The sequence below is a fragment of the Choloepus didactylus genome, chromosome 5, assembly GCF_015220235.1.
Source record: "Choloepus didactylus isolate mChoDid1 chromosome 5, mChoDid1.pri, whole genome shotgun sequence".
Lineage (NCBI taxonomy): Eukaryota > Metazoa > Chordata > Mammalia > Pilosa > Megalonychidae > Choloepus > Choloepus didactylus.
Genome location: NC_051311.1, coordinates 56,313,710 through 56,327,884, shown reverse-complemented (window position 1 = coordinate 56,327,884; position 14,175 = coordinate 56,313,710). Strand labels below are relative to the sequence as shown.

At 40.3% G+C, this 14,175-nt stretch overlaps 1 protein-coding gene and 1 pseudogene across 1 annotated transcript in view; both read left to right on the top strand.

Annotated features, from left to right (window-relative positions):
• Window positions 1-14,175, top strand: part of LOC119535304 (cytosolic carboxypeptidase 3-like) — an 87,507-nt gene that overhangs the window by 4,177 nt on the left and 69,155 nt on the right. The window contains exons 2-3 of the mRNA XM_037837740.1: window positions 9,059-9,116; window positions 9,576-9,647. Coding sequence (XP_037693668.1) covers window positions 9,059-9,116; window positions 9,576-9,647 — 130 coding nt within the window. The remainder of the gene's footprint in view (window positions 1-9,058; window positions 9,117-9,575; window positions 9,648-14,175) is intronic.
• LOC119534074 lies at window positions 12,453-13,331 on the top strand (annotated as a pseudogene).

Genomic DNA, 14,175 nt, shown 5'->3' with positions numbered 1-14,175 from the left:
TCATTGATTCTGTTTCCCAGGAGAACCCTAACTAATACAACTTGGTACCGAGAGTGGTTCTTGAGAAACGGAATCTTAAAATGGGCTTTTACAATTTGTTTTCTACTCTGATTAGATTCAGAGGCACTAATGACTCTATTTCCAATAATCAAGAGGGTACTAACAGTCCATGGCAGGAGTTGGCAAAGGAAATACGCAAAATAGCACCATTTGATTCTCCTAATTGTGCTCTAGTATGAAGCGAGGCTCTGGGTGACAGCGTTTTTGACACTTTCACGGAGTTTTGCAGTATTAAGAGGTATAATGATGTTGGCTGGCTGCTCTTAGATACTTTGGATACAGTTGTAAGAGAAAGGGATGAGCAAAAGGCTTCAAATTCAAAACTTGAATGCCGTATGACAGATGTAAAGGGTTCCATCTGTGCCCTGAAAGAAAATCTTATTTCCTGTGCCCTCAGACTGGAGGTTTCTGAAAATCAGACGCAGTCTCTTATTGTGCGAGTAGCACATTTACAGCGTAAACTAAAATCTCGACCTCTCAGGGTGTCTGCTGTTAAAGTAAAGGCATTGATTGGAAAAGAATGGGACCCGGAAACTTGGGATGGGGACATATGGATTGATAATAATGACAGTGAGGACATTGGAACCCTGGATTCTGCTGGGTCATTGTTAGATTTACCTGTAGAGGGCTGTCCTGGGGAAACAGCTTCTCTGCCTCCAGTCTGCCCTAAGGAGCCTGCCACTCAACTCCCACCTAAGGAGATTAACCCTTCAATGCCTGCTAATCTTGTAATCACCTCCCCTGAGGAAGCAGCCCTCACTCTTTTGTCTGGAGAGATTAATCCTGTTTTAAGAGATGAAAATGCAACAGAGTGCCCTGAGGTGAATGGCTTGAGAGATAATTCTAACTCTTTTTATGACCCACCCCCACCACCAGTTTTTGCTTCAAGACCTATAACTAGGCTCAAGTCCCAACAAGCCCCAAAGGGTGAGGTACAAAGTGTGACCCATGAGGAAGTACGCTATACTCCAAAAGAACTGTATGAGTTTTCCAACTTATACAGACAGAAACCAGGGGAATATGTGTGGGAATGGATATTGAGAGTGTGGGATAATGGTGGAAGGAATATAAGGTTGGATCAGGCTGAATTTACTGATATGGGCCCACTAAGCAGAGATTCTGCATTCAGTGTTGTAGCTCGAGGGGTTAGAAAGGGTGTTAACAGTTTGTTTGGGTGGCTGGCCGAAACATGGATCAAAAGGTGGCCAGCATTACCAGAGGTTGAAATGCCAGAACTGCCCTGGTATAATGTGGAGGAGGGGATTCAAAGGCTTAGAGACATTGGAATGTTAGAGTGGATTTATCATGGAAAACCTGCTCACACAGCCCTGGAATGTCCAGAGGACACACCTTTTACCAGGACTGTAAGGAATAAATTTGTGAAACTAGCTCCATCATCCCTGAAGAGCTCTGTAGTCACCCTTCTCTGTAGGTCAGATATTACTGTAGGAACTGCTGTCACTGAACTGGAATCCTTAAACACAATGGGGATAATCGGGTCCCGAGTCAGCAGAAGCCAAGTGGCTGCAGTTTATCGCCACAGACAAGGTGGACAGGGCTACCATAATGGAAAACAGGCTCAAAGCAGCAATCAAAATAATATGACTCGCAGAGACTTATGGCGTTGGCTAGTGGATCATGGAGTACCAAGTAGTAAAATAGATGGGCAATCGACTAAATTCTTATTTGAACTATATAAGCAGAAGAATTCTAGGCCACGTGAACAAAAATCTCCCTTGAATTACAAAAACAGAGAGTCACGGCCCCTTAATCAATTCCCAGACTTGAGACAGTTTACAGATCCAGAGCCTCTTGAATGAAGGGAAGGCCGAGTACCCTTGGAGAAGGATCCTGTCACACTGCCAAAAATTTATACTGTTAATCTTCCTCCCAGACTTCCCCAGGGGGACCTACGGCCTTTTACCAGGGTTACTGTGCATTGGGGAAAAGGAAATGATCAGATATTTTGTGGATTATTAGACACTGGGTCAGAAGTGACATTGATTCCCGGAGACCCAAAACGTCACTCTGGTCCACCAGTCAGAGTTGGGGCTTATGGAGGTCAGATGATTAATGGAGTTTTAGCCCAGGTCCGTCTCACAGTGGGTCCAGTGGGTCCCCGGACCCATTCTGTGGTTATTTCCCCAGTGCCAGAATGCATAATTGGAATAGACATACTCAGCAACTGGCAGAATCCTCACATTGGTTCCCTGACTCCTGGAGTGAGGGCTATTATGGTGGGAAAGGCCAAGTGGAAGCCACTAGAGCTGCCCCTGCCTAGCAAAGTAGTGAACCAGAAGCAATACCGGATTCCTGGAGGGATTGCAGAGATTAATGCCACTCTTAAGGACTTGAAGGATGCAGGGGTGGTGATTCCCACCACATCCCCATTCAACTCTCCTATTTGGCCTGTGCAGAAAACAGATGGGTCTTGGAGGATGACTGTGGATTATCGTAAGCTTAACCAGGTGGTGACTCCAATTGCAGCTGCTGTCCCAGATGTGGTATCATTGCTTGAGCAAATCAACACATCCCCTGGTACCTGGTATGCAGCTATTGATCTGGCAAATGCTTTTTTCTCAATTGCTGTCAGCAAGGACCACCAGAAACAGTTTGCATTTAGCTGGCAAGGCCAGCAGTTTACATTCACCGTGCTACCTCAGGGTTATATCAACTCTCCAGCCCTATGTCATAATATTGTCCACAGGGATCTTGATCATTTCTCCCTCCCACAAGACATCACACTGGTCCATTATATTGATGATATCATGTTGATTGGACCTAGTGAGCAAGAAGTAGCAACTACTCTAGATTTGTTGGTAAGGTATTTGCGTGGCAGAGGATGGGAGATAAATCCAACAAAAATACAGGGGCCTTCCACCTCAGTAAAATTTCTAGGTGTCCAGTGGTGTGGGGCCTGTCAAGATATTCCTTCTAAAGTGAAGGATAAGCTGCTGCATCTGGCCCCTCCTACAACCAAAAAAGAGGCACAACGCTTAGTTGGCCTCTTTGGGTTTTGGAGACAACATATTCCTCATTTAGGTGTGCTACTCCGGCCCATTTACCGAGTGACTAGAAAAGCTTCTAGTTTTGAGTGGGGACCGGAGCAAGATGAGGCTCTGCAACAGGTCCAGGCTGCTGTGCAAGCTGCTCTGCCGCTTGGACCATATGATCCAGCTGATCCAATGGTGCTGGAAGTGTCAGTGGCAAATAGAGATGCTGTTTGGAGCCTTTGGCAGGCTGCTATAGGAGAATCACAACGCAGGCCCTTAGGATTTTGGAGTAAAGCTTTACCATCCTCTGCAGATAACTACTCTCCATTTGGGAAACAACTGTTGGCCTGCTACTGGGCCTTAGTAGAGACAGAACGCTCAACCATGGGCCACCAAGTTACCATGAGACCTGAGTTACCTATCATGAGCTGGGTGTTATCTGACCCACCAAGCCATAAAGTTGGGCGTGCACAGCAGCACTCCATCATAAAATGGAAATGGTATATACGAGATAGAGCTCGAGCAGGTCCTGAAGGTACAAGTAAGTTACATGAGGAAGTGGCCCAAATGCCCATGGCCCCCACTCCTTCCACCTTACCTTCTCTTTCCCAGCCCACAGCTATGGCATCTTGGGGAGTTCCTTACAATCAGTTGACTGAGGAAGAGAAGACTCGGGCCTGGTTTACAGATGGTTCTGCACGATATGCAGGTACCACCCGAAAGTGGACAGCTGCAGCACTGCAGCCCCTTTCTGGGATATCCCTGAAGGACAGTGGTGAGGGGAAATCCTCCCAGTGGGCAGAACTTCGAGCAGTGCAACTTGTTGTTCACTTTGCTTGGAAGGAGAACTGGCCAGAGGTGCGTCTGTATACTGATTCCTGGGCTGTTGCTAATGGTTTGGCTGGATGGTCAGGGACTTGGAAGGAACATGATTGAAAGATTGGTGACAAAGAATTCTGGGGAAGGGGTATGTGGATAGACCTTTCTGAGTGGGCAAACAACATGAAGATATTTGTGTCCCATGTGAATGCTCACCAGAGGGTGACTTCAGCAGAAGAAGGTTTTAATAACCAAGTGGATAAAATGACCCGTTTGGTGGATACCAATCAGCCTCTTTCCCCAGCAACTCCTGTCATTGCCCAATGGGCTCATGAACAAAGTGGTCATGGTGGTAGGGATGGAGGTTATGCATGGGCTCAGCAACATGGACTTCCACTCACCAAGGCTGACCTGGCCACAGCCACTGCTGAGTGTCCAATTTGCCAGCAGCAGAGACCCACACTCAGTCCCCGATATGGCACCATTCCTCGGGGTGATCAGCCTGCTACCTGGTGGCAGGTTGATTACATCGGACCACTTCCATCATGGAAAGGGCAGCGATTTGTTCTTACTGGAATAGACACATACTCCGGATATGGGTTTGCCTTCCCTGCACGACATGCTTCTGCCAAAACTACAATACGTGGACTTACAGAATGCCTCATCCACTGTCATGGTATTCCACACAGCATTGCTTCGGACCAAGGAACCCACTTCACAGCAAATGAAGTGAGGGGATGGGCACATGCTCATGGAATTCTGTGGTCTTACCATGTTCCCCATCATCCAGAAGCAGCTGGGTTGATAGAACAGTGGAATGGCCTATTGAAGACTCAATTACGGCGCCAACTAGGTGGCAATACCTTGCAGGGCTGGGGCAGTGTTCTCCAGGAGGCTGTGTATGCTCTGAATCAGCGTCCACTCTATGGTGCTGTTTCTCCCATAGCCAGGATTCATGGGTCCAGGAATCAAGGGGTGGAAACAGGAGTAGCACCACTCAACTATCACTCCTAGTGATCCACTAGGGAAATTTTTGCTTCCTGTCCCTGCAAGTTTAAGCTCTGCTGTTCTACAGGTCTTGGTTCCAAAAGGAGGAGTGCTTCCACCAGGAAACACAACAATAATCCCATCGAACTGGAAGTTAAGGCTGCCACCTGGCCACTTTGGGCTTCTTATGCCTCTGAATCAACAGGCAAGTAAGGGGATTACTGTACTTGCTGGGGTGATTGATCCTGACTATCAAGGGGAAATAGCACTGCAACTACACAGTGGAAGTAAAGAAGAGTTTTCCTGGCATACAGGAGATCCCCTGGGGCGTCTCTTAGTACTACCATGCCCCGTGATTCAAGTCAATGGAAAACTGCAACAACCCAATCCAGGCAGGACTACCAATGGCCAAGAAACTTCAGGAATGAAGGTTTGGGTCACCCCACCAGGCAAAGAACCACGGCCAGCTGAAGTGCTTGCTGAGGGTAAAGGGAACATGGAATGGGTAGTGGAAGAAGGTTGTGATAAATATGAACTACGGCCACGTGACCAGTTACAGAAACGAGGACTATGATGATATGGTTTTAGGTGATGTGTACAACTGCCAAGTTGACAAGGGGTGGACTGTGATGGTTGGGTTCATGTGTCAACTTGGCTAGGTGGCCTAGCTGTCTGGTCAAGCGGGCACTGGCCTGACGATTGCTGTGAGGCTATTTGAGGCTGGTTAATAAACCAGCGGGGCTGGTTTGTCGGATCATCAATCAATTGACTGCAGCTGACTGATGACTCATCAAGGGGCGTGCTTCCACAGTGAGAGAATGCAATTGGCTGGATTTGGTCCGGGTGATCAGTTGGAGGCTTATAAGCCGGGCGGTTAGAGAACCTTCACCCCTTCATCAGCTGCTCAGTGAAGCTTTTCCTGAGGAGCTCGTCGAAGTTGCCAGTTCGTTTCCTGAGGAGTTCGTCAAAGTTGCCGGTTCGTTTCCTGAGGAGTTCGTCAAGGTTGTCGGTTCGTTTCCCAAGGAGTTCGTCGGACGTCTTCCTTGGAGTTGACAGCTTGTTGATGGCTCTGCAGAATTTGGACTCGTGTGCTCCCGCAGTTGCGTGAGTCACTTTTACAATTTGATAATAAGAGACATCTCTCATTGATTCTGTTTCCAAGGAGAACCCTAACTAATACAGTATGTAACCTTTTGAGTTTGCCCTTTTTTATTGAGCATATTTCACTGGAGGTCTATCCAAGTTGTTGCAAATATCAAAATTTCATTCCTTTTTACTGCTAAGTAGGATTCCGTGCTATAGATGCACCACAGTTTGTTTAACCATTCACCCACTGAAGGACATTTCAGTTTCCAGTTTGGGGCTATAATGAATAAAACTATATTATGAACATCTGTATATGGATTTTTGTTTGAACCTAAGTTTTTATTTATCTGGGCTAAATACCCAGGAATTCAGTTGCTGGGTCATATTAGTGCATTTTCTGTTTTAAAAGCAACTACCAAACTGTTTCCTAATGTAGCCATACCATTTTACCTTCCCATCAGCAATGCCTGAGTGATCCAGTTTCTCCTTATCCTCAACAGCGTTTGGTGTAATCACTATTTTTTATTTTAGTTATTCTGATAGGTGTGTAGTGATTTCTCATTGTGGTTTTAATTTGAATTACTTTAATGACTAATGATTTTTAATCTTTTCGTGTGCTTATTTGTCATTTGTATATCTTCTTCAGTAAAATGTATTTATGTCTTCTATATTCTTTTAACTTAGAGAAATGATTGTTTTGATCTGAGCAGAAAATATATCCTCTTGTTTTATTCTGCTAGTTGAGTTTCCAAAAGAAACTTAAAATTAGCATTTTTATCAAATATTTGAGTGCCTTACAACATTATTTTGTGGAGTCCTAAATTGTTCTAGTTGTCTCATTGCCTTTCAGAATCAACTAGGTGACATTAAATTACCTTTTCTATATTCTTTTTGCATTTTTTAATGGTCTCTCCTGGTTCCTTTGAATTCTTCACCAAAATTACTGAGACTAGGTGCATGTATCAGGGAATTTCCCTTTTTACTTTTTGACCATTTTCCCATCAGATGATGCAGTCAATCCTATAAATTTAAAACAGAGGGAGGACAGGGAAGATGGATGTTGGGGACTGAATCATATCTTCCATAAAAGGCATGTTCACGTCCCATCCCCTGGTCCTGTGGGTGTGAACTCATCTGTAAATTGGACCTTTCAAGATGTTATTAATTAAGGTGTGCCTGAACTGAAAGAAGGGAAGCCTTAATCCAAAATGACTGAGGTCCTTATATGAAAAGGAAATTGAATGCTGGGGAGCAGCTAGAATCTGGACGTCAACAGAACCCAGAAGAGAAAAGAGACGGCACCCACCATGTGCATTGCCATGTGATAGAAAAATTAAGGAACCCCAAAGATTGCCAGCCAGCCAGAAAATACTGACTCTGGGAGGAAGCAAGCCTTTTAGCCCTTGAAACTGTCAACCAATAAATTCCTCTTGTGAAGTTAAACTATTGTATAGGCATTTGTTTTAGCAGCCAGTAAACTAATACAAGCACCAAAAAAAAAAAAAAGAAAAAGAAAAACCTAAATAGTAACAATTTAACAGATATATGTTTTCTTACATTTAAAATATTTAATTCAATTATGTTACACAATATAGAGAAGTTCTTATGTTTTAATTGACCACAAGTTTAATATGTACATACAAGATAAAGTGGTTTCTAAAGAAGCTAACATTTTAAAATTTGTTTTAGTTTGTTACCAAAATAATGGTTATATTGCACTTTATACTGTTCAGATTGCATGTCGTGTCCAGTTATGGACACTAAGTTTTAAGAATGATATTAAAAATAAAGAGTTTAGTCAAATAAGAATATCACATATAGTAAAAGAGCCAGAAACCATGCTATGAATTTAAAGAAAAACAGTACAAAACAAAACAAAACAAAAACTGTTAAGGACAGAGAGGAGATTAAGGGAACTCATAATTATCTTCAAATTGAATGGGAATCACATTTAACAAATAAACACTGGCCCTTTCTTGGGTCAATTTGTAAAGATATTTATAATATGCATATATCACAGATACAGAAACAAAAATTTGGAAGCATTTAGAATGTTTTCATGGTTATGCAGTGATTTGTAGATTATTCAAGATTAACAGTCACAATTCTACAGTGTTGTGTCTCTTAGTCTAAGTGGATCATGTTGAAAACTCCTTTCAAGATAGAAAGCAATGTCATATGCCTATGCTGTACCTCACTCTGGCCTTCTTTTCAGGGTTCAAGAAAATATTTTTTATCTTTTCCTTATAAGCAGTTTTGTAATCTGTTTATGTATTTTCTTACAATTGAATATATTTTCCCCTGTTTTACACTCTTCCTACGTCTTTATCTAGTCTTTTGATTTAAATAGTGTCTCTTTCTCATCATGAATGAGTTCTATCTGAAATGGAAATTTGCTAAACTCCCTTTAATGCCAAAATATAATATCAATATTTTCATCTAGTCATGTTGCAGGAAAAAAGTTGTGTTGTTAAAGATATCAGAAGGTTCTGAATTAAAGTATATTTTTGGTCATGCTAAACCAATGAAGATAAAATGAGAACATGTTTGTTAAAAACCCACTGCTTTAGTGTCCTTGGCTGCTCAAGCAAATACGATACAATGGGTTTGCTTAAACAGTGGGAATTTATTAACTAAACGCATTATCAAGGCAGTGCTTTCTTCCCCAAGACTGTCATTCTAGAACTGATTGCTGGTGATCCTTTGAACTGGGCTCCTCTGTCATATGAGGCTCCTCTGTCATATGACAATCCACAACGCAGCCTCTCCTGGACTCTCCCATCTCTTCTGGGCCCATTGACCTTCAGCTTCTTGCCTCCCATGGCTCCCTCTGTGTGTCTGAATTTCATTCTACTTTTAAAGGGCTTCAGTAATAGGATTAAGACCCATCCTGACTGAGTTGAGCCATACCTTAACTGAAGTAGCTTCGTCAAAAGGTCCACATACAACAGGTTCACAACCAGGGAATGGATTAAGTTTAAGAACATGTTTATGTGTTTTTCTGGGGTGCATAGCTCCAAACCACTATTCACATAAATCATATAGAAAATATACTCCATTTTCATGTCTAATAAAATAATATTTTTTTTCTTTCTGGTTCTGTGTTCCACTAGGTTTATGGTAGAGGATATTTACAGCAAAGTTGCAAAGAATCAAATTCTAATGCAAAAGGTAATGCTCTGCTTCTACCTTCTCATGAACAATTGATGCACTTACTCAGCAAACACCTTTTGTACCACAACTTTGAGGTTCCCACTGTGATTGGTGCTAGGAATACTAAGAAGTACATGATACTGTTTCTGCCCTCCAAGAACTCACCTTTTAGTGGGGGGGAGAAAAACAGGTAAACAAGTTTAGGGCAGTGTTATAGGGGCAATGACAATAGTCTGTAGAGACTACTGTCCAAGAGATCAGAGAAAGGAATGGCCACACTTTTTCTATAAATAGTTAAAATGCAACAAAATTTCATAATATATGAGGACCATTTATATTAATTTTATTGAGCTAAACTGCCGTTTCCACCTTATTTGCTAGCATGTTTCATTTAGAAAAAATAGGAAAAAATATGAACTGTAGAAAAATCAATGAATTATTTTCATGCTATTAATCATCTTTTACTGTCTTCTTTAGATACAAAGCCAGATATATCAGAAAGTTATATATTTGAGTATTTCAGAAGAGAGTTCCCTAATCAAGATTTGAGTAAGTAAAATAGTAATATAGACAGTAATAAGTGGTGACCTATCATCTGAATGTGAGCTATATAATATGCATATCATCAAAATCTACATAAAAGGAACTAGGAGATTATCTTCAAATCAGATGGTCAAGAAGTAGTTCACCTTCCCCTAAATTTTAAAATTCAAATTTTTAGTTTCTTCCCTAGCTCTAGAAATACAAAGGAAAAGCCAGTAGAAATTCATTATATGTCAGTTTGCATTCTTGTAATTTTACCAGTCAAAATAAAACTTATTCATCCCATTGCCTAATCTTTTAATTCCCTTCTCACTGAATCTTAAAACAGAGAGGAACCTTGAAAGTACCATCATCTCACCTCCTATTCAATACAAGATCCATACTCATCCAGCCTGTGATTGAACACTTCTGATGACAAGTAGTTTATTAAATGATAATACCTTTCAATCTATTACTAGAGAAATGTAGCATTGAGGATGTTCTTTGGATGTTGAGTTAAAAACATGTCCTCCTTAATTTCATACACCTGCTTTAATCTGCCCTCTCTAATAACACAACTAGAGAGTGGAGAGACCTTAAAGATAAATAATTCTGACTGACTCCTTTTTCCCAGTGCTCCTTGAAATAATGAGAGCAATTGTAATGCCCCTTCTACATAACAGGCCATAGGTATTTTTTAAAAAGCTATCATTTATTTCTGTGAAACTTTCCTTCCATTTCTCTCAATCATTTCTAATATGGCAGGATTCAAGTTCCACTACCATCTTATATCATTCTTCTCTCTGTCAGTTTTGAAGTTTGAATAAAACCGAATATAGTCTTGCAGGTGTTATCTAATGAGCGCACAGTTTATCAGCATTCTTACTTCTTTCTTGATTATAGATTTCCATTAAAGCAGTATAATTTTGCATGTATTTTTTCAAAAATTATCCTAAACTATGACCCTAAATTTACATACACTCAAACCTATAAATTTTGTTTTCATAGTGCTGTTGCTAAGTTGTATCTCCTACATTCTCTGCTTCTGCATTTGTTTGCTCATGCAAGGTGATCTAGTACAGCCTAGGAATCTCAGGGAATGTTTTCTTGAAAGAATTGATTCTTAAATCTTGATGAACTTAGGCAGTTAGAGGGAGTGGGTGTGATTACTTCCCTGATTTCTTAAAAGACTACTGACAATCTTTCTGTAATCTTATATGTTAACTCTTTCCTTACCTGAGATGTAATATGTCTGAGACTTGAGATAAATCATGCAGAGAGAGCCCTTAGACTTCTGCAATCTCTCACCGATGTTTCTTCTCCCTTTCCAGTTAGAAGAAAACTCTATTTGGTAGGAAAGAAAGAAGCAAGTAAAGAGCTGAGAAATTTTGCTCTTTGTCATCCATCATTATTATAAAATAATCCCAGAATAGCAGATCTAAATCTTCCTTGATATATTTTCATCCTCAGTAAAACTTGCTTGTTGTTGTCAACAATTTTCAAAACTTAGTTCATTTGAGGTTTTAACCTTTCTGACATTACTTTTCTGTGTCTCCATCACTCTCCGTATTCAACCTTTGTTACATAATCTCTTTTCCATCTTTGTTGATGTTCTTGTAAAATCTGATGTTTGTCTGCTCCCCAGAAATCTCAAGTTTTAATAGCAAGTGATTGTGCTAAATAGTAATATAATGGTAATAAAATATAATTGTTCTCAAGAAGCATAGAGGATGACAAGCAATTAAACAGACTTAAGTAATATAATGGGATAAATGCTCCCTACTAAGCTATGGGATTACATAGGAATTGTTGTGGCGGATGGGAGAATCAGGGAAGCCTTTGTGAAGAAGTGATTTTGGGAATACTGGGGGACCAATAAATAGTACTTTTCTTTACAAGTTCTGAGCCTATTGAGAATTCAGACGAAAGTGTAAGACAAACAAAATCTAAATCCAGCAACTTAGAAAAATAAGATTATACACTATGATCAAGTAGGATTTACTCCAGGAATGAAAATGAAAATCTATCAATGTAATACACCTTATTAATGGAATAAAGACAAAAACACATGATCAGCTCAATGGAGGCTGACAAAATCCAACCTCCTTTTATGATAAAAAACACCCCACAAACTAGGAATAGGAGGAATGTTCCTCAACCTGATAAAGGCCATCTACAAAAACCCACAGCTAACATCACAGTTGATGGTGAAAGACTGAATTCTTTCTACCTAAGCTCCTGAACTAGACAAGGATATTCTGTTCTCCCCTCATCTATTCAATAATATACTGGAGGTTCTAAGTAGGACCAGGGCAGTTAGGCAAGAAAAAGAAATAAAAAAAATCAAATTTATAAAAGAAAGGTATAAAAATCTTTCTAGGGGGAAGGTCAGGACATCTGTGGTGATGGGAAATTCATTTACCACAATTGTCTCCAGAACAGAGAACATATAAAACTTTGACAATGGATGAAATTGGAAAAGATATCAAAAAGCTACTGGCAGACTCAGGTTTTGTTGTTAGTGGATCTACGAACAGCTAAACTTCAAGTACTATGTGGCATCTTTCAGTGGAGCATGCAAGTGACTTCATAATCTAACAGCATTAGAACCTATTTAAATTAGAAATAATGCCTCTCTCTGAGCCAGGCCTTACTTTGATTGTTTAAATTGAAATGAAACAAATTTTCAGAACATCAGGAGAGTTTTTACTGTCCCTTTATCCCCATCCACGATTGTGCTAAGCTTCATTCAGATAAAGTCACGTTGCTTCCAGCCCTCTGTCAAAGGTTAAAAAAAAAATCCTTCATGAAGAAGAAAGTTCGTTCTTAAGCAACATGATGGATTCAGAAGCCCATGAAAAGAGGCTACCGATCATAGTATCTTCAAAGCAAGATATATCACCTCATATTACAAATGTTGTAAAATGAAGTATTACTTGTGTGGCTGCTGTGCAGCTTTCAACAATATATCAATTACTTTTCCTATTCAGAAGGTCCTCTTTTGGCAACAGATATATGGAATCAAAACCCGAGATGCAATACTTCAGTTGAGGAGGGATGGATTCCGAAAGGTGTATCGCAGAATCCTTCCCCCATTAATGCAGACGACAACTACACTGGCCCTATGTTTGGTCAATATGAGGATTTTACTTGCCTTTTCCATAAGTATGCCAGCACCCCAGAGTCTGTAACTCATAGTGTGGCAGCAGTACTTACAGGGACTTCACTCTATTTGAAAGAGTTCAAACATTGCTTCAAGACCACAAGCATCATGACAAATTTACAAACACTTATCAGGCTTTCAGGTCATGAAATCCCATGGAATTGGAGCGTGTTATCAAGGCTTGGTGCCCATTCTTTTCCATAATGGATTCAGCAATGTCCTTTTGGGGGGCTTTCAGAGTCCCATTAAGGAGTATTTGCCTACTGCAATGATTCACAGTGCTCATTTGGTCAATGATTTTATCTGTGGAGGGCTGTTGAGTTATATGTTGGGATTCTTGTTTTTTCCAGTTACTGTTGTAAAGACTCGCATGCAGTCTCAGATTGGTGGGAACTTCAGTCTTTCCCCAAGGTTTTCCAAAAAATCTGACTAGAACAGGATAGGAAACTGACGAACCTTTCAGAAGTGCCCATCTGAATTACCATTGGTCCCTCATATCTTGGGGCATAGTCAATGTGAATTATGAGTTCACGTTAAAGGTTATATGAAAGAATCATTAGTTAAGTGCCATTTATCAACCAAATAGACCTAAGAAGAATGCAGTTTGGCCTGGTTCTTAATAGGCCTCCCACCAGTTGCTATTGTAAGTCCCGGGTACAGTGATATGGGTAAAACTGGTTTCTTTAAGTACCACAACAACAAAATAAAAGATTTCAATAGGAAAATTAGTTTTTTTTTTAAGTCATTACCAAGAGTTTTAGGCTAATAGTCTGATTAATAGCTGTCTATCTGATGGTCTTTGACAAGAAATCTACTAGTCAAGATGATTCTTTTTCCTAAAACACTTTAACCTTCTGTATTGAAGCATAAGTAGTCATGATCAGCCAGAGAAAAGGATTTCAGAGCCCCATGACTTCTTAGGCTTACTTTTGTTATTCCATTTCTTGCTTCTCTGCTCTTCAGAGGAGTTGCAAAGGATAGTCTTCACTAAACTTGAGCGTGTACATGTTAGAACATAGCAAAACAGAGAAGAAAAACAGCTTATTAGGTGTAGGCTCTTCATGATAAATAGCTTATATTAGTTTTGAAAATAAGCACCTATTGAGATATTAACCTACTGAGATATTAGCCTGCTTCTATTTAGACATAATAGAATCAAGTAGCTAATGAAAGATTCTACTTTGCTTCCTGAGTTTGAAAGTTTTGTTTCATTCTGAACGTGACCTTAAACCCTTCTAAAATACCCTTATATTGACTTCATTTATTTTATTGCCGAAAGATGGGGGATTTAAATTTTGTTATAGGTATTTGATCCTGTTAAGGAGTTTCATATTAAATGCATATAGATCAAACTCTGGTTAGCTATGTTTCTTTGAATTGGTGCCAAGGGAC